Source organism: Acinonyx jubatus, chromosome B4, assembly GCF_027475565.1.
Source record: "Acinonyx jubatus isolate Ajub_Pintada_27869175 chromosome B4, VMU_Ajub_asm_v1.0, whole genome shotgun sequence".
NCBI lineage: Eukaryota > Metazoa > Chordata > Mammalia > Carnivora > Felidae > Acinonyx > Acinonyx jubatus.
The window spans coordinates 40,096,537-40,124,366 of record NC_069387.1 but is presented as its reverse complement, the minus strand read 5'-3'; the positions used below and the strand labels follow the sequence as shown (position 1 = coordinate 40,124,366).

Here is a 27,830-nt window from a genome sequence, read left to right as displayed (position 1 = left end):
GCATTTATAGCTTCAACCAGTTTTCCGGACATTGGCACAGTGTTACAGAGCTCAAACCTTTTGACCAGGTCAAGGAACGTTTGCTATTATAGTTGTTCATTATAAATACTTGGCACTGTTTCAAGTGCATTAAATAAGCCCAGAAAATGTTACAGCTAGAAATGACCTGTGACATTAGTCATTGCATTCAACCTCCTGCTTCCATGGAAAAACCAAGGCCTGGCAAGACGATGTGTCTTGCGAAGGCCTCAATTCTAGCTAGTAGAAAAGCAGGGGCTTGAGGTGAAGACCTGAGCTCCTGGCCCAGCACTCTCCCTGCTTCCCTGAGGGGCTCTCTTCTCCAAACTCAGAGAAGAGTCCTGCAGAACAGTCAGAGATCAGACGGCTGAGCAGACATATGCAGGTACAAATCCACTCAAGTCTTTGTGCTATTTGATGGCATTGATGACTGAGCAAGAGAAATTACTCAGGATGCATATGAAACAAACCACTAAATGACATTTCTATGAATGCTTGCACAGAGCTGTTGTAAGTTTGTGTGTAAGCTCTGGGGCACCCGGCTTCTCCAGGTCTATTTTATAGGTAGAGTATGTGGACCTACCCCTGGGGTGTGTGAGTCTTCTTTCTAGGTTAAATTGCACTGCAGTGAGTGTGGGCTGTATGTGTGAGCCTCAGGTATTTAACTGATCTTAGTTTTCAGCATCCTAGCTGGTGACAGGAAGCCAGAGGAGGGGAACCGAGCCACTCTGAGATTTGAGACCAACACACAGGTGGTGGCCTTAGTGGTTTCCAGGAGGGCGTGTGGTGAGTGCTTGACACACCTTAAGGATGCTTTCCTAGCAGGAAAACCACAGGGAGGCATCTCTGCCCACAAGCACCCCTCTTTGCTCTCATCTCCCCTTCTTGCTCTTTTAAAATTATGGGTATTTTGTTGTATTTTTTTATTGAGACAGAGAGAGAGGTGGGGGGGGGGCGGGGAACATGAGCAGGGAAAAGAGAGAGAGAAACCTAAGCAAGCTCCATGCTCGGCATGGGGCCTGACACGGGGCTCAGTCCCCCAACCCTGGTATCACAACCTGAGCCGAAATCAAGAGTCAGGCATTCAACTGACTGAGGCACCTGGGAGCATCCCTTTCCAGCTCTTAACCTCATTCTCTTCTTGAGAATTTTCCCTTTGTCCATCATCTCTCCAGTGGACGGCACTGCATGGCTCTGTGGGTCGCAATGCCACCTGAGCCTAGTTGTAGCAAGGTCGTGGCCTTTTCTCTTGGGGCCTTTGTCTGCTGCTGGACTTTGTGTCAGGAAGACAAAGAGAGCGCTGTTTGGGGATGTGGGCGACCAGGCGCTCTGCTCTCCTTTCTCCATTCCTTTCCTGTTCCCTAATTGCTCTCTCAGACCACCCAGCTAATGCCTCTCCTAGCTTTGATGTCGGTTTCCTCTGAACCTTGGAAAAGAAGACGTGTCACATGGCTAGTCCTCTGGCCACCAGTCCCTCTGATGTCTGACCAAGCTGTGAATGTCCTCTTGTCCTCTGTCCAGCCGGTGGGCCACGACCCGAAGCTGGCACAGCCCCTACTCCATGCCTGTGGGGAGGCATCCAGATCCTGGCCTTGCTATTCGAAGGTGTCATTTAAGGGCCATGGCTCTCCAAATTCGCTTCCCTGAGAAGTGGAGAAGATGGAGCACAGCAGAAGGTTCTGAAGTCAAGTGGTCCCCAGAAATCACTCTAGACTTTCTCGTTTGTAAAATGCAGACCACAGCCTCACGGGAGTACATCCACCTCCTCCTGGTGTACCTGGCCCACTGATGGAAGCTTGAGTTGGGGAGAGGCATTATTTCTTTCAGACCCTAGGAGAGGTGATGGGTTGTGCTGACTGAGTGGATATGGGTCAGGGTCTACTGGTATTGCTGGCATACAGTCTCAATCCAGAGAGGTTTTTGCCTGCTCCTTTCCATTCTTAAAGATCCCTGAAGAAGAGGCAGCACCTTTCTTCTCAGTGCTATCCAGCCTTCCTCTTTCACTAGTGGTTTACAATTTGAGATCTCTTTTCTATGCCTCTCCAGCTGCCACCCCCCACCCCCAAACCATAGCCTGCAAGAGTTAACTCAGTTCTTGGCCCCTGCCAGGAAGAGTCTCAATTTGCCAGCAGAGTCAGCCCAGGATGAGCATTATTGAAATTGCTAATTTATTTCTATAGCTTCAGTCTCCAGCCTGGAATGGAACAATGAGACCAGAAGTGTTCCAGACACATTGTTTGTTTAATAAAGGAACATTCTTCCAGCTGAACTGTATGGCTGTTGGATTTTCTGGTTTGATTGGTTAACCCTCATAAGCAGTTTGGATTTCTCTTGTTAGAGCTGGTGGGAGTAGGGGGTCTAGGGGTCCATGAGCCTCTCTGATTGTTATATCATTATTCCCCTGACCCTGGCCTCTCACCTAGTCAGAAGGTTTGACTTCTGTAACATTGTCCTGCATCCGGAGAATTGGTTAAAGCTGTAAATCTCACAAAAATGAGTGTGCTGTATGGCCCCAGGAGAAATTACAGGATTGCCCCTTCTGAATTTCAACCCCTTTGGCTTTGCAAAGACTGTTGATTTTATTATTGATCATTGAGTTTGATCTGATGCATTTCACAGAGACTTGGCTCTGCGGTTATGCTGTTGGCTCCAGGGGCAGCGGCTATGCTGATGACGAGTTTTTCCGTTCCCCCCGCCAGATGCAAGAGGTGGTAGGGTAGACGCAAGCCTACTCCTCCCTTCCTTCTGGCAAGTCTGATTTGGATGCATGCATATGTGGGTTTCTGTATGTTACTGATGGCGTGAGTTAAAAATTGTTCTTGACATGCTGCCAGAGGCAGGGGGATAGATGGAATGACCTTTGGAAGACTCTTCTTGGTAAAATAGCTATGAATTTTTTTCTTGTTATTCTGTGGACTGGACAGTTCTTTTTTGTGTAGAGATATAGGTAGATGAGTATATGGCTTAGCCTGGAAGAGATGCCCTGAGGTCACCTTTGTCTCTCTGGCTCTGGAAGAAACCATCGCAAATACAACCCATGATGCAGACAGTGAGTTCAGGGGTGGTCAGTATGAAGTGCTTCCATCCATCCATCTGTCCATCCATCCAAATGCTATTTAGCAAGTGTCTGCTAAATTTTAGGAACTATGTTAAATGTGCTCTGTATTATTTAATTTTGTTTAATATTTCCATTCAGCGAAATCAAAGATGATTTCAGTCCTGTTTTGACTTGATCATTCTTTTGCATTTGACACAGTTGACCACTTCCAATTTGGTATTTTCTCTTACAAAGGTTCCAGGGTCTGTAACATGATTTGTACCTACATTTTCTGTGCTTCTCTGGGCATCCTTGTTATTCCCTCTCATGTGCTTCACCGCCTGCCCCCCACCCCTTATCTTCCGTTGAAGTAGCAGTGTTCTTAGAGTTTCATCTTCATCTCCTTTTCTCCTTTTTCTTTTACTCCTTTCTTCAAACACTCTTTCTGGGATGTTTCACCCATGTCACTGTGGCTAAGTTATTATTTACATGCATATGATGATTCTCAAATGCTCTTACGTAACTTAGCTCATGTGTTCCAGGCTCTCCTGCCTGTCTCCTGACCACACGTGCCTGGATGTCTCGGACTCCACATGTTCGTAGATGAACTTAACATCTTCTCTGTCAGTCCTGTAACCTTGATTCTATCTTGGGGGTTGTTCTAACCATTCTCCTTCTCAACCATGTCAGAATCTGGAAGCCTCCCTAGATGTCTCCCTTCCCTCACATCCACTTAGAGACCAACTCACGTCAGTCCTCTTTCCCATATCTGTTTCCACCTCTCCTTCCCCAGTGCCACCATTCTGATTCCAGCACTCGGTACCCGCCCCCCACTCTTACATTATTGCAGTATCCCCCAACTGATCCCTATATTGCCTGCTGTATAACCATCTTCATGCTGTATCAAGGTGGTCTTTTCCATACAAATCTGATCAAGTCAATCCCTTTAAAATCTTTCAGTGGCTTCTAAGCACCTAACATCAACTTCACACTCCTCACACATGTTATAGCAGGTTTCTGTGATTAGCTGCTTGCCCATGTCTTCACTTTATCTCCAGTAGGTCTGTTCAATGACTTGACCCCAGACACACACCCTAGACTCTGGCCACACCAAACACTTGCTACGCTGCCTCTTGCCTCCAGGCTTTTGCCCACATTCTTTCCTCCACCTGGCATGGTCTTTCCTCCCCTAAGATATGGGTCTTAGCTCAGGCCTGTTCTTCTGTGAAGTCTTCCTTGATGCCCTAGGTTTCCTCCTCCTCACTTCTCTTGCTCCTTGAAAATGTTGTAATGATTTGTTCCATTCTTACAGACCCTTCAAGCTTGTGGTTATGCGAGAGGTCCCAGGGTTAATGTTCCCAGTGGCCATTTCCACTTTCTTCTCTCCAATAAAATGTTAAGATAGACCTGAGTAGAACAGGAGTAGCACTTTGCTTTAGAATAAAATTTTAGAGGGTACAGCTTTTCTTCCTGCTCCATTTTCCATGGAAGATTGAAATCTTAGTAAAGTTAGTAGGCAACGTGTTCCTTCAGGGGAGTGCTGAATCTCAGTGCCACCTTCCCTGGCTTCTCTAAGTAACAAAAGACACATTTTCAGGAAGTTTGTGTGTCCACATAGGATGCTATATAGATCAGTGTGGGAATCTGACGTTCCCATAAACCTGCCGGTTCGTTTGGGGATTGCTGTCTAGCTTTGTTGGTGTTGGGTACTTGCTTCTATGCCATGTGGGCTGAGCTTAAGAGAAAGTCACTAATGTCAATATTCAGGGCAGTCAAGTGTTTGGGACACAGGTACTATTAGCCAGGCATGGTGCTAGGGCTGGCAATATAGTGGGGAACTGAATTGGTCCCTGCCCAAGGGGCCAGTGTGATATTATGGAAAGGCATTAAAGTCACATAGACCTGAGTATAAATCTTAATTGCATCCCTTCTTATGATGTGGTCCTGAACAAGTTACTCAACCTTCCTGAGCCTCAGTTTCTTCACGTATAAAGTGAGGATTATTCTACTTCTCTTACAGTCTCATTGTAAGAATTAGAAAGTACGTAAAACATAATTTGGTTGGTACAGTGCTTTCCACTTTATTAGGTGGAGACTCCTAATTACTGTCTACTGTTAGAGATTATAATAAAATATAAAACTCAGATTCCCCAGTCTGCTTTAGCTGATTGTAATAGCGAAAATTTATAAGGTTTGTTCCCTAACAGAAACTCTGTTCTTCATGCTTTACATGTACTAATGCACTAAATCCATACAATGGTCTTAGGAGGTCGATACTTTCATTATTTTGTAGAAGAAGAGACTGAGGCACAGGGAAGTTACATAACTTGCCCCAGGTCGCATAGCTGGTCGCATTGGCTGCAGATGTGAACCCAGGTGGTTTGGCCTCATGTTGTGTGCTCTTAACCACCATGTTGTACTGCTGCCTATGAATTGCTCAGCCTGATAATATTTCTCTTTTTAAAAAAACATTTTTAATGTTTATTTTTGAGAGAGAGAGAGAGAGAGAGAGAGAGAAAGAGAGAGAGAGCGAGAGCTAGTGAGAGAAGGCAGAGAGAGAGGGAGACACAGAATCTGAGCTCTGAGCTGTCAGCACAGAGCCTGACGCGGGGCTCAAACTCACAAACTGCGAGATCATGACCTGAGCCGAAGTTGGATGCTTAACCACTGAGCCACCCAGGTGCCCCAATATTTCTAAGTCCATAACTGTATTTGTTTTTTAAGGCTGCCATAAACAATTACCCGAGACTTGTTGGTTGAAAACAACAGAAGCTTATTCTTTCACAGTTTTGGAGGCCAGAGCCCACAATCAAGCAGGTTTGTAAGTTCTGGAGGCTCTGAGGGAGGACTGGCCCATGACCCTCTCCTAGCTTCTGGTGGTTGCCAGCAATCATGGAATTCCTTGGCTCATGGCCGCATTACTCCAGTCTCTGCCTCCATTTTCACATTGTCTTTTTTTCTCTTTGTGTCCCTTCCTCTTCTTACAGAGGCACCAGTCATTGGATTTAGGGCCCACCCTCATGCAGTATGACTTCATCTTAACTGACTGTATCTGCAGTGACCTATTTCCAAATAAGGTCATATTCTGGAGTTTAAGGTGGAAGTGGATTTTTAGAGGACACTATTCAACCTACGATAGTAACCATTCTCTCTTCACTTCAAGATGGCAATTGATGAAGGAATGTTTATTTACTGCCTTATTCCAAAAGGCTGGTGAAATAATTAAAATAATGCTCTAAAAACCTAATCGTATGTTAGAACATGATTCTTAAAGTTTTTATTTAAGTTACAGTTAGTTAACATACAGTTAGTTTCAGGTGTACAATATGGTGATTCAGCACTTCCATACAGCACCAGTGCTCATCACAGCAAGTGCACTGCTTAATCCCCATCACCTCTTTCACCTGTCCCCCTGCCCACCTAATGTCCAGCAACCATCAGTTTGTTCTCAATAGATGAGAGTCTGTTTCTTGGTTTGTCTATCTCTTTTTTGGGGGGAGGGGAGGAGGGACATGGCCAGACAGTGGGCTATGAGGGACATTTACTTCTTTCTCAGGTGGCCGAATATTGTGATCCCTCACCCATACCCTTGCCTTCTCTAATCAGACACCTTCATCCATTTTTCATTGGATGTGGTCTTGAGTTCTTCTTTCCTCATGTCTCTCCCCTGAATGGGCTCTTGTTTGTCTGTCCCTCTGCTCCCTTGAAATGCATCAGTGAGAAAAGAGTCCTCCTTTCTGCTGTTCTAGATGCAGCCTTGGTCACATCAGCTTTTCGTAGTGCTCACATCATGTTGAAGCTCTGGGACCAGTACTGCCACTTACTGCAGTGATTTTGAGCAAGTCACAGCCTCTCTGAGCTCAGTCTGGTCTTCTGTAGAATGAGGATCCTCCCAGTCCGTCACAAGGATATCTTGAGTCAAATGGCCTGATGGGTCTGGATGCTCCGTCTTACCTGTGCAGCATAATGAATGTGTTGGTGGTAGATGCTAGGCATCTGCTGTGGGTTCAGATGAAAGGCACTGGAAGCTCCCACAGATGTCTGCCTTCCATGGTTGATCCCGGTCCCTGGAGGGCTATTAGTTGGGGTTAGTTAGTGTGGGAGGGGGTGGAGGAAGATCCAGGAGGCAGTGTGTCTGGTCCAAACTTTTGATCAAGAGGTGCGCCCTTTGATGTAGCAGAATGGAGTTCCCTCCAAGAGCCGTGCTGAGGCCAGCAGGCCAGCTTGCCCTCCCCTGCATTCCCTGGCAGGCGCTGTACAAACTTGTGTGGCTGAGTTTCGGCTCTGGGCCATCCTCACATTGGGGCTTGTCTGCCTCTTGATACCTCACGGGTCTGTCCTAGAGATGATCTCCCTAGGTCATGAGATGTGAAACACGTGCCATTATATCAGGGTGGTAGTAGGACATTTATTGGATATACATATATAGTATATATGAGGCACAGTATTAGACTGGGATCCAGCAGTTAAAAGACGAAAAGCCTGGGGCACCTGGGTGGCTCTGTCGGTTGGGCGTCCCACTCTTGATTTCAGCTCAGGTCATGATCTCATGGTTTGTGAGATAGAGCCCTGTGTTGGGCTCTGCACTGATTCTCTCTCTCTCTCTCTCTCTTTCTCTCTCTCTCTCTCTCTCTCTCTCTCTCTCTCTCTGTCCCTCCCCTGCGCATGTGCATGGGCTCACACTCCTCCTCTCAAAATACATAAACATCAAAAAAAAAAAAAAACCCATAGTGCCAGCTTTGAATAGACAATCACAGTGTTGAGAGAAGGGCCAAGTGGAGGTGTGTCTATCAGTTGAGACCTGCCCTAGATTAATCATTGGCAAACTGTGGCATGCAGACCAAATCCAGTTTACCACCTATTTTTGTGAATAAGATTGTACTGAAATTCAGCTGCAGTCACTTATTTATTGTCTATGACTGCTTTTGCACATCAGCAGAGTTGAGTAGTTGTGACAGAGACAATGGGGCCTGCGAAACTTTGAAATATTGAGTGTTTGCCCTTTTACAGGAAAAGCTTGCTGCCCCCTGACCTAGATGATGGCTCAGCAGGTGAGAGTTCTGAATAGAAAATAGACATGGACCCTATTCTCAGGGGCTTTCCAAAGTTTTGTTTGTGCAGCTACAAACACAATCAGGGAAAGGTGACCTGAGGAGCTGGCTGGGGGAGAACTTTGGAGCCACGATTGAGGTTTTAACAGGGAGGTATAAAGTCAGAAAACAGGGCAGGCAGGCAGGAGGCATGAAGGGTTGGGAGGGAGCTGTGTGTCCACAGGTACACTTTTACAGGTGCACACAGAAGCCAGGGGTAAGGAGAGGCCAAAGCTGGGGGCTAAGCAAGGACAGGAGGCTGTGACCACAGAGGATTGCATGGACTGCAGGCCATGCTGTGGTGATAAAAGTGACTCAGTGTAAAGCATCAAAGAAGCACGTAGCCCTGGAGCTGCAAGGGGCCTCACAGGTCTGCCTCTACCATTCATTGCACAAGTGAAGGGAAGGGAAGGGGATTGAGGTGTCTAGTCCAAGCTTACCCAGCTGGTGAATGGCAGGTCAGGTGGAAGTCTCTTTTCTCTCTGCCATTTGTGACCTGAGCCCCGGGACACTGACCGAATGACCTGGCTCTTTAGGAGAAAGGACTGGGAAGCCCAGGCTCCTCCCAGCTGTCCCTCTCTCTTAACTTTTCTTCAGCCCTTAGACTTTCAGGCCTTTTTTCTAGCCTCTTGGAGGGTTCCCCAGTCTGTATGCTACTTGAGGGCAGTGTCTGGGTAGGGCTTCTGTCTGTGAGCCCCTCCTCATTCAGACTGGGGTCTCCATGGGTGTGTGTGGAAGAAGTGAGCCTTGAGGGCTTTATTCCCATCTTCCCACGTGTGGGTGTGAAGTGTGGGCTTCTGTGGGTATCCCTCGGTCGGGGTGGGAGTAGGGCCATGTTACTGCTTCATGGCCATAGCTGGTGTCCCCGGGGCTGGGAGGCCCCTCAAGAAGGCTGTGAGGCTGTCACTGAGCCCTGATCTGCTTTACAGCTCCCCATGCAGATTGTCACATATGCTCTGGCCACCTGCAGAGCCTTTCCTCTAGAACACTTCACCGTGCCTGGACAAGGAGCTTCTTTAGATGCTGAATGTCTCCCAAGCAGCCGCATCAGTTCAGGGAGGATTCAGTCGGGATGCCATGCATCTTCGGTGATTGACAGAAACACCTCATTTGTCCCGATGTGTTGACGGAATGGCTAGATGAGCAGCCAGAGATGATGCTCCAGCTCGGCCCATCCCTCATTGCTAGGACCTGCTCCTCCCAGCCTCTTTGAGTCTTTGAGCAGACTCCCCTTGGCTTCCCCCCAGCGTGCTGGACGGGTGCCAGCCATGGTCCCTCCAGTGAGTCAGAGACAGGTCAGGGGCATGGATGGGGAGGGGAATGCAGCAGCCATGAGGTGCAAAATGACTTGGCCAGTGTTTGCCCACGCAGTTCCAGATTTGTCATCTGTACAGCAACGTAAAAGTTGTCTACAGTCAGAGGCTTGGCCAGCTCAGTGATAGACCCAGAGGACACAGGCCAGAATTCAGGAGACCAGGGACACCAGGTATCATGAGAGAGACAAAGAAAACTGCTTTCAGCACTTTCGAGCAAAAATTACAGTTCCGACCCTGGCAGGACCTGTAACCTCCCCAGTCCTCACCCCCTGTCTTTTTTATTTACAGCAATATAGAAGTTGGTCACATATAGTAGCCTCGCTGACCTGCCCAGGTTACCAAATATTGAGAAAAAGAAAAGGCCCAAGTGCAGTGGTTCCTATCACCAAAGGAAATACAAAGATGTGTACCTGCCATGCGTATGCCCATAGACGGTGTCTCCCACACTTCTTCACACCGGCTCCTCATAGCAGTCTTGTGAAGGATGCCATTTCTTCCACTCTGTGGGCCAGGGATCAGACTAGTTAGATCACCACCAAAGTCATACTGAAGGAATAGTAGGGCCATCAGATTCTGGACCCATTTCTTTTCCTGTCTTCTCCTGGGACCATGGGCACATCCTTTTCTTGGGGAAGCACTATCCAGGAGGCTCTTCCAGAGTCCTAACAGGGCTGGTCCTCTTTGTGGGAAGAAGTGGAGGTCTAGGTAGCATGATTTGAAAAAAATGGAAATGGAATTCTAATGCCCTAAAAGCTTCCCCAGTCATTTTTAGTATATTCACAGAACTGTGTAACCATCAACTAGGTGGCATGATTTTTGAGTCTCTTTAGAGATACCCCTGGACTTTTGTCTTCTCCCTCATCAGCCTCCTCATGGGCCTTCATGCCTGCTGTGAGTCACTGGTAGCAGAAGGTGTTCAAGCCCCTGTCACAGTTCAGCCTTGTGGGAGCAGATCTACCCCAGGCTTTAATGCCTCTGGGGGTTGCCTTGTCATAGACTGACAAATCAGTCTCTTGGTAATCTCACAGCATGGGAATCCGGGGTTAGACTGTGAGCTCCTTCAGGACATCCAGGGCCTCCCTTAGCTGGACAGGATGTGGGTTAAGTGGCAGGTGAGCCAGGATGAGGGAATGCTCAAGGCACAGACCCTTCAGAGCAAGACAGAGGCAGGTGGAGGGTCCAATGGAGAGTGCTCTGAAACAGCTGGGTATCAGGAGAGGGAGGACAGCAGACGTATTTTATTCCTGTCTCATTTACCTGAACCTTGTTAAGGCTGATGGACATCCTGAGACTATTTTCTGGACTGCTTCTCTGATTCTCTTGGTTGCAGGGATGAATAAAATGAACTTAGAAGATTGTGTATCTCTAATTTTCTCTGGTTTCAGAGACGCCCATGAAGCTCCCTGAGCATGTCCTGTGTGCAGGACTTATTGAAGGGACTTGAAGTGGAGTGTGTTGGGCTTCCTAGCCAGCCATGGTTTCTTTGTAGTCTAGGACATAGGAGTCCTGGATTCTTTGATTACCCACTAGTAGGTTCTCCATTCCTCCATTGGTTCCCTTCATTCCAGTGAGCTGTTGGGGTGCTTACTTTGCTATAAGCATTGTGTTGGGTGCCTTGGGACTTGATGGGGGAAGGCATGCACCCAGTCTTCAAGAAATTATTGCATTGCTTGATCCTTTAATATATATATATATATATATATATATATATATATATATATATATATATTCCACAGGAGGTGTTCTGCTTTGACCTACCGGTCATTTACAACTTGTGAAGATGACTTTTCCAGATTATTGATTCTTGAGAGCAGGTTTTGCTTTGGGGCACTGGAAGGGACACTAAGCTCTCCTGTCCCCTCTCTGGTTGTTTTCCTGTGGGTCAACATCCAGGGTTAAGACGGGGGCCACAGCTAGTCCATATGATATCTTTGTGCCAATTAGAAAAAGGTCTCCCTTCCTCAAGATGCCTTGCTTCCATTCTTGTAAAAATTGTTTTAAGGGGCGCCTGGGTGGCTGAATAGGTTAAGTGTCTGACTTTGGCTCAGGCCATGATCACGTGGTTCGTGAGTTGGAGCCCTGCTTTGGGCTTTGTGCTGACAGCTGAGAGCCTGGAGCTTGCTTTGGATTCTGTGTCTCCCTCTCTCTCTCTCTGCCTCTTTCCTGCTTGTGCTTGCATTCTCTCTCTTTCTCTCTCTCTCAAAACTAGGTAAACATTAAAAAAATTTAAAAAATAAAAAAAATTGTTTTAACATGATTTTGTTAGATCAAGACACTTTACTGCCATGTGTCAGAAAACTGTCAACTCTAAGATAACTTCTCTATGGTTAGGACCCCCTAGTAATGTGACATCTTTGTGCATTACATGGCCTGTACAACTGTACGGGGCTGACTTGGTTAGGGTAAGTACTAATGTTTGGTAAGTACTCTTGCTGGCTGATGTCTGCTGTATTTTTCTTCCAGCAGAGAGGTGCCTTCTCCCGAGTTGGACCTTTGACCCTTTCAAGTTTTGGAATATGAGAATAGGGATGGGAGCCTTGGGGAAAGAAGACAGAAGAAATATTCTGTTTAGGCGGTGGTAGTTTTTGTGACTTTGTACTCTATTTTACCCCTGGGAGGATGGGGGGCTTTGCAGCCCATCAACTTACTTTTGTGGTAGAATGACTGAAAGGCCAGTACTTTAGGATGAATTGCTAAGAAAACTCCCACCTTTCATGAAGTCAAAGATCTGTCAGTGCAAGGGAACCTTCTGAGTTCAACCTTATTGTTGTACAGGTAAGCAGAAAGCAGAGGCCCAGAGAGGCGCGGGTGTGACGTCCCTAAGGTACAAGTGCAGAGCTGGCACCAGGACCTGGAGCTCTGTGTCATCAGCTCATGCCTAGTCTCTCCCACTGCTCGTCCTCAGGGGGCAGCGGTGCTCGAATAGCGTGGGTCCTGGAGAGCAGGAAAGACGGGGGGCTTGCTTTCCGCAGAGACCTCGCAATAGTGGAGGATCCTGCTGGGTTGGGATATGGTGAACCTGCTATGCCGAGAAGATGCTCTAAAAATACTCCCGTCCCCCAGCTTCTCAGAGGCAGATTTTTTGCATGTTTGGTTCTTGACTTTCCCCTCCAGTTGTCCCTGATACCAAAGTAGGCTTAGCTTCAAAGTAAATTTTTGGTGTTTGCTCCTTTTATCCCTTGAAACACACATGTTTAGTGAGTACTGTGGTGTTCTTGGATTTAAAGAGGGACTCCTGCCTTTCTTCTAAGAGCTTGACTTGACAGTGGCCCCCAGCAGCGATGACTTCTCTGCAGAGCCTCACTTAGGTTCCCAGAGAATGAGTTACATGTTGTTCTCCCAATTGCTGTTGAGCATGGGAAGCTTCTGCGTAAAGGAGGCAAGTGCCTCAGGGAAACCCCTGTAGTTTTACGAAGCCACTGCCTGCATCACAGCCAAATCAGAAGAGTCATCATCAATTGTCAGCTGAGGCTGGGGTGTACGCTTCATCGTGTTCCCCAAACCCATTATTTGTCCTCTTTTCCCTGGATCCTGAGTGACCTCTGGTTTGTGTTCTGGCCTGAAAAAGGGCTAAACAGACAACACGTGTTTGATTCCGGGACACCATGATCTAGGCTAATTGCACCAGGATAGGGATGAAGACAGAGAAGCCTCAGAAATCATCTTGACCCATGAAGAGGAGAGAAATTCTTCCCTTTGTTGTGTTGAGATGATGTCACTGCCTCCTCCCCCTTTTTGTTGCAAACCTACTATGGGCCTAGTGGCTTAGCACATGGCTCCAGGAGGAGCCAGTGAGCTCCAGAGCTGGGTCTTTGTCGCCCTGGAGGCAAAGGAGTCAGAGATGCCTACAGTCAGAAATGGTGATGCATGTCACAGATGAGTGACATGTGAGGAGACCGGTGTCCCTTGCTTTAAGAGTCCGGAAGGGCTTCTTGGAGCAGGTGTGACTTGAGTTGCAGCTTGCATGGAGGACTGCCTTTGGAAGTGAGCCTTGGAGAATGCTGCATCGCCCAGCCCGGTGGGAGCTGGGGCACCGGCTCAGCTGACACCAGCCCCTTATCCGTGTGGCCTCACCACTAGGCTTCCATCCCTTCCTTGTCGCTCACCTCTTGCTACCCATTCTCCCACTTGCCACCTGTCACCTGCCTAACTCCTCATCTCCCAGCCTCTTCCCAGCCCTCCCCCCACCAGTGTCTATGTTTCTGATTATTCCCCCCAGTTAGTTATTCGCATTCTTCTGCATTGAATCTCATTTTGTTATTTCCTGTCCCATATTTTCTAAACTCCCCAAGTCCCTTCTCATTTATTTCCCCATCCTCTCTGGTGCTGTTTGCAGCTCCGCCCAGTTTGTTATCATCTGTAGATTTAATTAGCATGGCTGATGACCCCTTTTCTTCCCAACTGGAGGCCACAGGGAGGGACGGGCGGTCTCAGGCAGGGCCAGCCCCACGGCAGTGTGCTCCCACGGCTGTGGAAAAGCCTGTTTTGGCTGTATGGAGGGTACATGTTCCAAACTGGTCTCTTGCTTCATATAGGGGAAAAAATGCCCTAGGAGCCAGGAGCCAGGTTTTTCTGGGAAAAGAGGGAGGATGCTGGAAACCGGATTGCACAAACCCCTTCAATTCAAATTCCTCTGGCCTAAAGACACCATCTGCAAAATTCAATTGCTGTTGGTGTTATGTGCCAGGTGTCATGAGAGGTACCTTTCTTGTGTCATTGCTAGTCTTCACAGGCGCTCTGTGAGGGCGCTGCTGCTTCGGATGATCATTTTTCTGTTTTACCAACAAGAGAAGCGTGTCTCAGAGAAACTACATTACCATATCCATCGTCACACAGGGGCATATGAAAGATCTGGGATGTTAGGCAGAGTCTCTCTGGACTCTTCCTTAAATGTACCCTGCTTCCCAGAGACCCCATCTACTTCATCCTCTGGCTCCCAGACCACTCTAGGCTAATGGATTATTTTCATAGCATTCTTAGCAGACGGGCTGGTTCTGGGTATTTTTTGAAGCCCACAAAATAGTCAACTCCTCTGTTCTTCTTAATCATCACCATGATGGGTTGTTTCCTGAGTGTCCCTCATCAGCTCCTCAGTATCAGATCCAAGATCTAGATCTTGGTTAATTTAATAGCCTTTATTCATAAATTAATTTCATTAAGCTCTACCTTAATATGTCTTAAGTCTGGGTCTGGTAGGGTGGGGGCGGGCAACTGGTGCGATAATTTGCTAACGCCTGCTTCTGTGTCTGGTCTGATCAATCTGCCGGCAGCATGCTGTTTTTCGACTACAGGTCCTTGAGCTCTAGGGTTGTGGTTCTTGACAGAGCAGTGTTTATTTCAGGAAGGAGAATTTTTCTCATGCGGGGCTTTCTAAAACATTGAAGCATATTTGGTATCCCTTCTTCCATCTACTAAATGACAGTGGCGCTCCCTAGTCAGTGTGACAATCAGAAGCTTTCACCCATTTCCAAGGGGAATGTACACCTCTTTTGGTTTGCATAAAGGTGGCACAGAGACTATATCAGGGCCAAAGATGGCTGAGCAGGTGATGTTCTGGTCCTCCGCAGCTCAACGAGGGTAGTCCTTTGAAATATTTGAAGAAAGGGTTCTTTACCCGAATAAAGCATAAACTAGTCTTGTGGAAGGTTTTACAGCTTCTTTGTACATGTTCAAAGTCTACCCTGCCTCCTATATAAGATCTCTGTTATGAAGGATGAATGGCCCCTAGAATAAAGCCAGAGCCCTGCCTTTACGAAGCCTGCTTCCCCTGACCTGCAGAAGATCACAGTGGCACAAAGGAGGCTTGTTCCTTTATTCTGTTGACCACAGTCTAGACCAACTGCAGAGCGGATGGGCAGTCACTGCCCACCTATTGTATTTCTTGGGCTCACTGGAGAATAGGAAGAAATTCCCAACTTGAGCTCCACTGGAGAAAGGAGGAAGGCATTTCCTCAGGGTTCCCTGAAAAGTGGGACGCTTACTTTTCTCTCTCCTGTTGAAGATGTAATGAATCTAGGTGACCGTACAGGGTTGATCCGTCCAGGTCGCTGTCATTAGGTTCATGGGCAGCAGTAACATAGTGAGCAGTGTGGCCAGCACAGCCCACAGCTCAGCCCTCCGGCTCCCTAGCTTCCACCCCACTGTAGGCAGGCTGGTCTCCACACGCTGTACACATTCCTCCTTGTACCTTTGTCTGCCTGTCTCTTCTCTTCTGTGCCACCCAGAACACTTCGCATATGTAAATCCCATCATATCGTGTTCACAGTATGACTCAAGCTCCCTGTTCTCCAAGGCACCCTCTCTGGCTCCTCTAGCCCAGATGCAGCTCTTTCACTGGTTTCTCACAGCAGTGAGAACTCTTGTTTGCACTGACAGAAAACCGGACTCAAACTGGCTTAAACAACAAAGGGAATTGATGAGCTCATGTAATCAGAAAGCTCATAAGTGAATTTGGTGAAGCTTGATCTGGCAGCTCAGATGATGTCCCCAAGGACTCCCTACTTCTCCATCTCTCTGCTTAACCTTCTGCAGGTTCTACTTCGTCTTCTGTTTACTCAGTGGTCCCTTGGCTGACCCAGGTCTTCCCCTTATGGAGCAAATTGACTTCCACTATTCTCCCCAGAGTTTTGTGCCAGAAAGAGAAAGCTGCTTTCTCCAGAACCCTGGCCAACATTTCCTCACATCGTATTGGTTCTGACTGCATTACAAACATATTCCAGAACCAATTGTTTTGGCCTAGGGGAGGGATATGCTGATTGGCTCAGGCTAATTGGGCTCATCCCTGGAGTTGGTGATAGGATCAGGTCACTGAAAACATAGGCTGAGATCCAGGAGAAGAATTGCTTTCAGAGCAGAAGTCTGGCAATTACTGATGAGTGAAAGGGAAGCAAGAATCAAGTGAACATTCACTAGTTGTCCTGTCTATTTGGACATTAATTACTGCCTAGTTATGATGTTATTCATCTGTTTTATGTGTTAGATATCGTTCATCTGGTTTCCAAAGAGTCTAAGCCGTGTGATGGCATGATAGCTTATATTTCTTCTGTATGCCCTTAATTCTTAGCACATTGCTGAGCACACGGTTGTTGTCCAATAAATACTTGTTCAGTTGAAATATGTTGAGATGATTGAATCATAGAAAATAGTGGAGCTGTTCCTTAGGGGAGAGGTGAGTCACCGCTAAGAGAAGACAAGGGCACATCTTTGGGAGGGAGAGGAGTTAATTAATGATAGCTTGAATGTTTTATAGAAGTGTCTTCAGGGAGGAAGAAAAGTATCAAAATCAAAGAATCACATAAGTTTTGAGTTAGGAGGGATATTAACGATAGGGTACTTTCAGAGGTAATACAGTGGGCTTTTAAATGCCTGGAAATGCTTCTCTCTGAGTGGGACATTTATCACAGGGGCCAAAGGAAGGAAGGTCAGGAAGGAGATCCTGGGCACTGCTGCCCAAAGGTCTGATGGCTGTTGAATTTAGTGGTGCTTGTTGCTGATCACAGGGTGACCCCAGGATTTACTGTCCGATCTGGAGCATTTTTGATAATGCTACAGTGCTGTACAGGATGGGAAGATGAGGCAAGGGAAGTAAACAGGGACTGTGCCAGCCCACCCAGGACCTATTGATCATCCCCGGTCTGAGTATGTATCGGCCACCCAACGGGGGGCCCTGTTGCCCACCTCTATGCATCTGCTCTTCCTTCCCCTGGGCACTGAAATGCTCGCAGCGTCCTGCTGGGGGTGAGTGGGAAGCCCACACACCGCTGAGAGCTAGCCTTCTGCAGCATCTGATTCCACTTGCGGGATGTCGACTGTCCAAAATAGTTTCAGTGTGACGAATAGGAAAGGGCAGCATTTTTGTCCGGTCTTTCCTTATGGTTTATCTGTGACCTTTCCCCCTCTGGGGCTGGCCATGTGTCCCTGCAACCTGGTCATCAGCCCCACCCCCAACCCTGCCAGTCTTCCTTAGTTTTTGCAAGAGGCCCTGTCCTTTCTGCCAGCATCTTAAGGGCTGATGCATTTTTGTCCTCTATTTTTGTAGAAATTTGGTCCCTGGCTGATGGATTCTGTTTAGCTTGTTACTTTATACATGGCAACTGGCCTGTGATAAACCACAGATATTTAAAGCATCAAATCTATTGAGTTCTGATGTGTGTACACACCTGTGAAGCCATCATCAGAATTGAGGTAACGAACCTATCTACTCTGCAGAAGATTCTATGTGTGTCGTTGTATAGTTCATCCTTTTCTCCTCCAGGTAGTATTATTATTAATTTTTACAATTATTTTAACATTGTCTCTGAGTTTCAAGAGCTTTGGTGATGGGGTCCCTGGGTGGCCCAGTTGGTTAAGCATCTGACTCTTGGTTTCAGTTCAGGTCATGATCTTATGGTTCGTGAGATCGAGCTCCATGTCAGGCCCCTCACTAGTGTGGAGTCTGCTTGGGATTCTCTCTCTCTCCCTCTCTCTCTCTGCCCCTACATCTCACATGTACATGTGTGTGCTCTCTCTCTCTCTCACTCTCTCTCTCAAAATAAATAAACTCAAAAAAAAAAAAAAAGAGCTTTGGTGACTTGTCATAAATGGCGCAGCTGGTAAGTGACAGAGCCAAGCTCCAGGACTGGGTCCTCAGGCCCAAGTACCCACAGCCTTCCCATGTCGTGTCATGTATGGTGAAGATTTCCCCCCATTTCTTCTGCAGTATTTTTGAAGTAGAATGAGACCCAGAGAACACTTATTCACACTCTATTCATGTGATACTCCTTCCAGGGTGCTGTGTTGCCCTTGGGGGCCTCTACCTAGGGGTTGGTGGGGGAGCAGGTTCTCTCAGCCCTTGGTGTGTAAGAGGGTCTGACTCCTTGGCTCTCCTAGGTTCCCTCTCACTGCTTCATCTTCACCTGGGCCTTGAGCAGAGGTTTTCTAGAGGGCTCCTGTCTGGAGTACAGTAATAGGTGATACACACAGTAGACACTACAGCATGGGTCCAGAGATAATTGCTTCTGGGCACCTGTCCATTTTGGTAGCTGACCCTAGAGATCCTCCTGGCATAGAGTGTCTCTTCCCTTTCCAGGAACTTTGGGGATGGCTGCTTTCAATAAAGGACAAGATTGGCTGAATTGTAATTTCCATAGGATCCTGGCTAGGTTGTCCTGAATCTTTGGTTGGGAACTAGGTGAAGTCTTTTCTGTAAGAGGGGACATGCCACAGGTATATTTTGGGTTTCTGGGACAGGGTTAGGTGGGCATTCATTCCTACCCTTTGCCTTTGTTGATCACTGACCCATCCCCACCTTGGTCTGGGGAGGCTAGGGTTCAAGAGGGGGTTCCCTTGCTCTCATCCATGGCTTCTCAGAAAGGCAAGCTTTCGTCTCTCCTCCTCCAGCCAGGACATTCTTACTTGTGCTCAATTCTAAGTCCCTGGGTCTCCAGAAAGTCAGGCCAGAGCCCACTCCTTGACCATAGGTTGGAAGTTCCGGATGGCTGAAGGCAAGTGAAGACTTTGGTCTTAACAGTGACACAGGTAGACCGTGGTGTTCCTCAGAGGGAGCAGTTGTGAGGACCCCCTCATTTCCTGCTCACATTTCAAAAGTCTCAGGGCCACTTTTCCACACTCCTCTTTAGTCTGTGGTGATGGCTGCCCCAGCCCTGGTCTCAGCACCACCTGGTAGAACTCCTCTAGTGTATGCACATCAGCTGTGGTAATTTGAGAACGTGGGAGTCACAGAGGGCTTCTCTCACCCTCACTGTGGGACCATATGCCTGTGGTCCCTGCTGATCCAAGATGGCCTAGGTTGGTGATATCTTAGACAAGTCTGTCCTTGCTTTGTCCCTCTCCATGTCTACATGCTCATCTCTCTACCCTTCCTCTGGCAGCCCCATTCGTGGGCCACGATGTGCTGCAGCTGATGTTCTCAGCTCACAGCAGGGCTCGGGACCAGAGTACACTCAGGCGTCTGGGGTCAGCGTTGAGGTGGCTTGGCAGGACTGTGTGGGAAGGAGGCTTGTGGAGTATCAGTTTCCAGTGTTTGGCTAGGGCTGCCTCCCATTCATTCTTGTTTCTCTAGAGGGAAGACGTGGTCTTGCAAAGCCACATGCAATCTTTGGATAACAACAGCAAGACATAAACAATATGGATAATCTCACCAGGAGTGCTTGGCCTCTGGTCCCTGCCAAGGGCCTTGAGCAGTGGTGGGAACACTGGAGGGAGGTGGCTGGGGGTACAGTTCCCTCCTCTAACACTGCTGTTCCTCCATCCCTCATTTGCCCGATTTCTTGTGAAGGGAGAGGCTCAGGATTGACCTCAGACACATCGGAGCCCCTGGGGACGTGTGCTGCCATCCCACACGGGGATTATGGGATGGAGCCTTGGTGTCAGGAGACTTGGATTTCATTCCTGGCTCTGCTGCTAACTGGCCGTATGTCCATGTCCAAGCAATGGAGTCTCCTGAGTTCTAGGTCTTCATTTGTTACTTGAGAAAGATACGTTAGCTATCTTTGGAGGCCTCTTTATCTCCAGAGTACTTTGGCCAAATCAGCGCATTCTTCTGAAATTCACCACATGCCCATCAGCTGGCTCTGCTTTGGATGCATCCTCTGCTGAGGATGTTGAATGGTACCATGGAAGTCTGATATTTGGCAAGTAAAGATACCAAAGATTTTACATGTGATGTCCCTTTTATTTTCCAAGGTATCCCTGATTCTTTTCCTTAATACTACAGTACCCTTTAATGCTATCAGGCAGAGAGGTTCCAGGTATTATGTGGTCCCAGCTCAGTTCAGATTGTGTTTTATGAGCACCAGATGAATGTGTGCAGATGGGTTAGGCCTCCAGGAAGGGAAGCAGTGGTCTGCAAATGCAGTGAGGGCTGGGGGCTCCTGTTAGGAATGGAGAGGTCCTCCTGCAAGGTTTTCATAAGTTTCCTGGTCAAGTGGAATCTTGAATAACTTTGGTTGTTAACATGAGAAAACGGTTCAGAAATGACAGTTAAGGGTAATTGAATTATTCTCTTAGAATAGAACCAGATTTAAATGTGGTTGAGCCAAAGGTCACCAGTTACTTTCTGGGCTGTGGTAGCCAATTTTTAGAAATTAATCACAGGATGGGGCACCTGGGTGGCTCAGTCAGTTAAGCCTCCGACTCTTGATTTCAGCTCAGCTCGTGATCTCATGGTTTGTGGGATCAAGCCCTGCATCAAGGCTCTGTGCATGGAGCACAGAGCCTGCTTGGGATTCTCTCTCTCTCTCTCTCTCTCTCTCTCTCTCAATCTCTCTCCCTGCCCCTCCCCTGTTCATTCTCTCTCTCTTTCTCTCTCAAAATAAATAGGTAAACTTCTTTAAAAAAATTAATCACAGATCTAAGCAGAACTAGGTATCTATGCATGTTGAAGTTACAGTAGATATTTATTTAGTGAGTGTTTACCATATGTCAGTACTGTGTTGGCTGCTTAGGACAAAACAGTCAACACGATAGACACATTCTTTGTCTTCATAGAGCTTAAGGTCTGCCAGGAAGGCAAGCATTAAACACCTACTCACCGTGATTGCAATGTCGGCCATTGCTATGAAGGACAAGGACAGGAGCCATGCAGGCAAGAGGGGGGCCAGGCATAATCCTGGGTTCAGAAAAGGTCTTCTGGAGGAAGGAATGTTTAGTTGAGAACTAGTTAGGAGTTGGCTAGGTCTGAGGGTGGGGAGGACTTTGCAGAGGAGGAAATAGCTTACAAGCAGGTTCTGAAATGGGACACTGGCTGGAGCAGTTGGTGAACAGTGGGAAGGGCTATGTGGCTGGAGTCCAGGGAGAGGGCAGAGGTACTGTGTGCCTTAGAGAAGGTGCATTTGATTGGGCCTGCTGTCTAGGCAACTTTAGAGAAGAAGGGAGGAGGGAGAGGGTGGGAAACTGGCCGATTAAGCAAGGCACTGGTTAGAGATGGGGACCTGCTTTGCTTGGTGAACTCTGTGCTCCATTAATGTAGTTAGTGGTGACTAGGTCTAGGAAACCAAGTTGACAGCACAACTTAAAAGAGACCTAGAAAACCAAAAGTCAGGTTATGACTGAGGAGTACAGGAGGCCCCCTTATCCATGGGGTTACCTTCCAAAGCCCCCAGTGGATGCCTGAAAGTATGGATGGTATTGAGCCCTACATATACTATTCATTTCCTTTGACCAGAGTACCTGCGTCATCTTCTTGGGTACCTTTTCCCTGACACCCGGGAGCTGGACAGACAGAATTTGTAGGGTTTTATGAAAACAGAACCATAGTGAAAGGAGTGGCACAAGACATTGCAGCTGAGCTGGAGAGATTTTCTGGCTCTGTTGTATATTTCACGTTTCTTGCCTCTGGGATAGTTGCGTCCCCAAGATGGATGTGCTTGTGCTTGCTCAGAGAAGTCTTTGGACACTGGTTCTTCTTTGTCTGATGACCAGAACCAAATTACATGTTGTAGATTGTTTTACATGAACTTGAATTTTGGTTGCCTAATGTGATTTGGGAGTCCCTCTGTTCGCATTGATGATATGTTTATAAAATATCTTCCAGAGATGGGTTATATGCTCTGGTAGGCAAGCTTTATATACTGTTTATGTTGAATTTTGTGTTGATTTCAGAGAGTCATGTTTTCCGACATTGTCCTCAAAGTCTGGAGATGTGCTCTATTTTCAACCTGTGAATTCCTTTAGGACACATGGGACATTTTGAAAATCCTGTAGATAATTTTAAAAGTTCAAGGGCAGTAAACAAGGATTACTTAGTCACAATTTTAATGGAACAGGAACTGGTTTTCCCTGAGTTTTTCTATTGACTGCAGAGATTCAGGGAAGATCTCCTATGTGTCCAGCCCTGTGGGAAGTGCTTGAGGAACACAAAAGAAGCATGAGATGCTGTCCCTGCAGTCAGAAAGCCGTCATTTCAGTTGGGTGGAGGGAATCACCATGGTCATGGCCCATAGATACGTCTCATATGGCCTGTGTGCCAGGCCCTGGGGCAGGGACCTCACACACTGTCTTCAATCCTCACAACAGACCTGCAACATTTCTCATCCTTATTCAGATAAAGAAACTGAGGCTCCGTTGGTTCAGTGCTGTCCAACGTCCTCCAGCTATAAAATCCAGGATTCCAGTCTTAATCTGTTTTTATCTGAAGCCCAAGCTCTTTCCACTCCCTTGCTGTGCTTGAGAGAATTCAAATATGGGGAAGAATGGAAGTCAATTGAGCCTGGAGAAGAAGGAAACCATTTTTTTTAATTTAAAGCTCAATCTATATTTATCTCCAATTTTAGATTCCTGGGTTATTAAAGAGAGCTTCTGCATTTGGGGATGGTTCTGCTCAGGGGTTTTCAAGTATTTGTTTTTCTTCAGGAGACATGGCCAGTCACACGAGCTAATGTTTCACATCAGCTCCCAGGATTTTCTTTTCTTCTTCTTCTTCTTTTTTTAATTAAAAAAAATTTTTTTCTTAACATTTATTTTTGAGAGAGAGACCGAGTGTGAGTGGGGGAGGGGCAGAGAAAGAGGGAGACACAGAATCCGAAGCAGGCTCCAGGCTCTGAGCTATCAGCACAGAGCCCGATGAGGGGCTTGAACTCACGAACCATGATGAGATCATGACCTGAGCCGAAGTCGGACCCTTAACTGACCTAGCCACCCAGGCACCCTGTGTGATTTTCTTTTTTAGGAGAGGGTAACAGTATTGCCTGGGCTGAAAGGGTCATGACTGGATGTTAGCACCACATGATTGCATACCAGCCTTTATCTTCATTTAAAACAAGTTCCAGTTGAGGAGAATGAAGTATGCTTTGCTGGAGGCAATGAGCAAAAAGGTTGGGCTGCAATTAATAGACCCTCTAAAATCACAAGGGCTCAACAGTTTTATGTCTCATGTAAAAATCCCTGGGACAGCCAGGGCAGTTACAACACTCTGAGAGGTTAGGACTCGGCTTTTCTCTTGATACTTTGCCGTTTCTGGCCTTGACTTTGACCTCAAGGTCTGAGATGCTTGTCTCCATGTTCCAGGCAGCAGGTCAAGGGTAGGGAGGACGATGAACCTGCACACTGTCTTTGAAGAGGGTGGCCGGCAGCTGCTTCATGATTAGTATTATGGTTACATCTAACTTCAGGGGAGATACAGGCTTGATTCTGGATGGCTATACACTTAGTTTTAAAGTGGATGAAGGAGATGATAATGGCTTTCAGGGGACAGCTAGCAGTCTGCCACCAAGGTCATGAGATTTGACCCTTGCTTTCTCATTCCTTCCTCAAACTTTGAACATCTGTAGCCACTTCAGTGCACACTTGAGCTACCAATTCTATGCAAACTTTCAAAAAAAGCATTCATCACAGGGGCGCCTGGGTGGCTCAATAGGTTGAGCGTCTGACTCTTGATTTTGGCTCAGGTCATGATCACAGGGTTGTGGGATCGAGCCCCACATTGGGCCCTGTGCTGAGTGTGGAATCTGCTTAGGAGTCTCTCTGTCTGCTCCCTCTGTTTGCTTGCGCTCTCTCTTTCTCTCTCTAAAAAAAAAAACAAAACAAAAAAAACAACCAAAAAACAAAAAACCATTCATCGCAATTTAAAAATAAAGACAAAACATCATGTATTAAAATCAATAATAGTCATGATTTCATCTCAGTAAGAAGGATGGTACTGTTCACTGCCTTTCACCACAAACATCTTTTCTGGGGCCGTGATGGAGAGCTGGGGGTGCAGGTCAGCTTCCCAGGTGGTTTTCTTTCTTACCCTTCATTTTCACTAAGTTAGAAAAGCTTAAATTACAGTTTGAAGTAGCAGCAAGTGATTGATAACTCTGTCTAGTACTCCTGGATAGTGTAACCACAGACAGACATGGAGATTGAGGAGATTCCTTACTGAAAGCCACTGCCAGTGTTTGGTCAGAACTATGTCATCCGTGGAAGCCGGAAGGTTGAGTGTTTATCTTAGGACTGCCTTGTATACTCCTTATCCATCCTTTGATTTGACTTTAGTCTGAAAAGTGTGTCTTTATGCTCTACTACAGCTCTTGGAGGTGGCTGTTCACTTTGCCCAGTAGTGTGTTATGTCTGCCTCCATGGCCAAGAAAGTCATCAGGTAGGGCATAGACTGCTTTGATCCGAATACCTTTTTGTCACACTATCTGTGTAACTTTGGACAAATTATTTAAATTTTCCCTGTCTTGATTTCCTCAACTGTAAAAGAGAGACAGGTGATAGTCCCTGCCTGACGGTGTGGCCGTACATCTTCTTTGTTCTAAAACACATGACTGTTTGGCTCTGTGCTGGCACATGATATGCGCTCAGTAAATACGCATCACGGCCATGGCTCTTATTTTCAGGTGTTTGCAAACTCTGGACCCTCCAAGACTTTCATACCATGGTTCAGTCTTCATACAAAATCTTCATTTCTTCTTCCTTCTTCTCCTTTTTTAAATCATAAGCTTTCATCCCCAAAGTGGGGAGTAGGTTCTGGGTATGTGAATTACTGAATGTATTGTGCGCCCACCATTCAGAATCATAGAGATAGTCTTCACTTGCATTCTGAACACCATAAAGTGTCTCTTTATCTTCTCCATTGTCCTGTGAGCACCGTCGGTAGTCCATATACTTCAATGGGGAGCGCAGTCTTCTGGTTTGCTACCTGTTTCTCTGCCTAGCACACTGGAAAAGCCGATGGTAAGAGGCTGGATGTGAATGGCTTCCACTGTTATCTTCAACACAAAACCAAGACCAGAGAGTGGATTGATGAACACCAGCTGGTCTTTATGAATGAAGCTGGGGAATGATTTTCAAAGGGGACACCTTTTACGTGAGCGGGAATACCTTTGTCGCACGCAGAGTTGGTGTCTTCTCAGTACTGGTCTCCGTGCTTCCTGCTTCACAAAATACACCCTAATTCAGTAGAAGCCTCAGGGGGCCTAGGGGGTCAAGAAGCTACAAGCATGTCTGTCTGTGGAGCACACTCACTAGGACCTGATTCCCACGCTGCCCCCTGACATCAGTAGCAGGCTGGCCAGCACACCAGCATCTTCCCACCACAGTGCACGGGTTTTAGGGGATCTCTGGCGGTCATCCAATGAAGGCATGGTGCTGTCTGCTTGCTATGCTTTCTCTGCGAACACCGCGTTTGTAATGAACTCTGCAGGTGGTTTTAGAAGCTTCTCACCAATAATGGCGCTTTTGCCCATTTTTCTGACTTGTTTTGGTTTCCTTTCATTCTTTAGTGACAAAACTAATTGAATTAAGGTCAGAGGTAGTTGTTTTCTTTTTGTGTTTGTTTTGAAAAAATTTTGAGGTTTTATTTGAAGATGGGGAGAAACTGATGGCTTGACATCATAATCTGATCAAAAATGTTTTAATGTTTATTATTTATTATTGAGAGAGAGAGAGAGAGAGAAAGAGAGAGCTAGCAGGGGAGGGGCAGAACGAGAGAGAGAGAGAGAGAGAGAGAGAGAGAGAGAGAGAGAGAAAGAGAGAGAGAGAGGGAGGGAGAGGGAGACGGAGAGACAGAATCCCAAGCAGGCTTCTTACTGTCAGCATAGAGCCTGATGCGGGGCTCAAACCCACAAACTGTGAGATCATGACCTGAGCCAAAGTCGGACGCTTAACCAACTGAGCCACCCAGGGACCCCCTGACCAGTTTTTATCACACACATTGTAGCCAGGGCCAAGTGGATTACTAAATCAATATGACCTAAATTTCAGATGCTCATCACTGCATTTCCTTTCCTTTTATTTTTTGGGTGAAGTCTATATACTCATGGAATTCCTTGTCCTGGGTCATAGATTCATATTCCACATTCACACTGGAGCCCTGTTCATGGTTTATGTTGATGATGTCATTTTACATTGTACTGTTTACATTATAATTACTGTTAAATTTTTTTTAATGTTTATTTATTTTTGAGAGAGAGAGAGAGAGAGAGAGAGAGAGAGAGAGAGAGAGCTGGGAAGGGGCAGAGAGAAAGGGAGACACAGAATCCGAAGCAGGCTCCAGGCTCTGAGCTGTCAGCACAGAGCCTGATGCGGGACTTGAACCCACGAACTGTGAGATCATGACCTAAGCCGAAGTCAGATGCTTAACCAACTGAGCCACCCAGGCGCCCTGTTTACATTATTATTTGTATGCTTACTTTGGGGCTTAGGTGAGCCACTTTTGTCATTTGAGGCTATGACCCAGCATGATAGAGCACAAATAGGTGAATGGGGTGAGTTGCAGGCTGTTCACTGAATGCTAGCAAAGGTAAACTCCCTACTTGTTATGAAGACTATAATAGGGTTTTTGCAAAAATCGTAATTGCTTATGTTTCAAATCTTGGGAACATACTTGTTTTAATTCTTCTTTTCTTCTGAAGCCACCAAGCCTCCAGGGACCACACTTTGGGAACATTACCCTGTGGTTTTTGATGAGGGCCCTTCTGGAACAGAGCTGGTGACTAGATAGGGGCAGGAGGGGACAGGACCCTGGTGTTTTGTTAAAGAGAACAAACACCAGAAACTGAAGAAATGCCAGGTCGGGGCTTCTAGTTTGGGAGAGCTAGGGAAACAGGAATTTAAGCTATGTCCTTCTAAGTGTTTCCATTTCTTCTTCCTTTGTACCTTGCAGAGTAAAAGCCAGGGATCCATCTTTGTCCGGATACACGCCCCGTGGCAGGTGCTGGCCAGAGAGGCAGAGTTCTTGAAGATCAAAGTCCCCACCAAGAAAGTATGAGCATGTTTCTTCTGGGTTTGGGGGCCTCCGGAGGGTGGGCTGGCTGGCAATAGTGTGGGAACAAGGCCAGGGTTTGGGGGATGAGGGTTTGTGGAGTTGAAATTGCTCTTGCCTCCCTAGGGACCCTAAGTATGGGGCAGTGATGTGGGTGGGGTGGGAAAGCAAGTTTGGGTGCAGAGAGGGGCCGGGTTTGGGATGTCCCTTCACCTTGGAGCTCCCCCTGGGATGTGCTTCATGGGAAGCCAGACATTGCTCTGGTCCAGATTCTTGGTTTCTCTGTTATACTTCCTCTCTCCCTCTTCTTGAGGTCCTGACACTTCCAGGCATTTTTTTTTTTTTTTTTTTTTTTTAAGACCAGGTGTAGCAATGAGAGCAGACAGCAAGCCATGTGGACTGGGTAGGCAGCCTGCAGGGAGAATAGCTCCGAACTTGCTGCAAAGATCCCTATTCTGGTTGTGACTCTACCACTAAGTATTGTGTGGTGGCTTTTGCTGGTCTCCTCTGTAAAATAGAAGGTTCTTAATCAGGAGAGTTGATTAAAAGAAAACCATCTGGGGAATGTTTTTAGAATGTCATGCCAGCCTCCCAACTCTGGGATTTTGATTCAGGTGGTTGGTATGGAATGAGGTTCTGGCACCAATATTGTGAAGAAAAAAATCCTCAGGAGGTTCTGATGT

The 27,830-nt window shown here is 46.9% G+C and overlaps 1 protein-coding gene across 1 annotated transcript in view; it reads left to right on the top strand.

Moving 5' to 3' along the window:
- Positions 1-27,830, top strand: part of ANO2 (anoctamin 2) — a 338,133-nt gene that overhangs the window by 55,425 nt on the left and 254,878 nt on the right. The window contains exon 4 of the mRNA XM_027074096.2: positions 27,049-27,147. Within this exon, the coding sequence (XP_026929897.1) occupies positions 27,049-27,147 (99 nt within the window). The remainder of the gene's footprint in view (positions 1-27,048; positions 27,148-27,830) is intronic.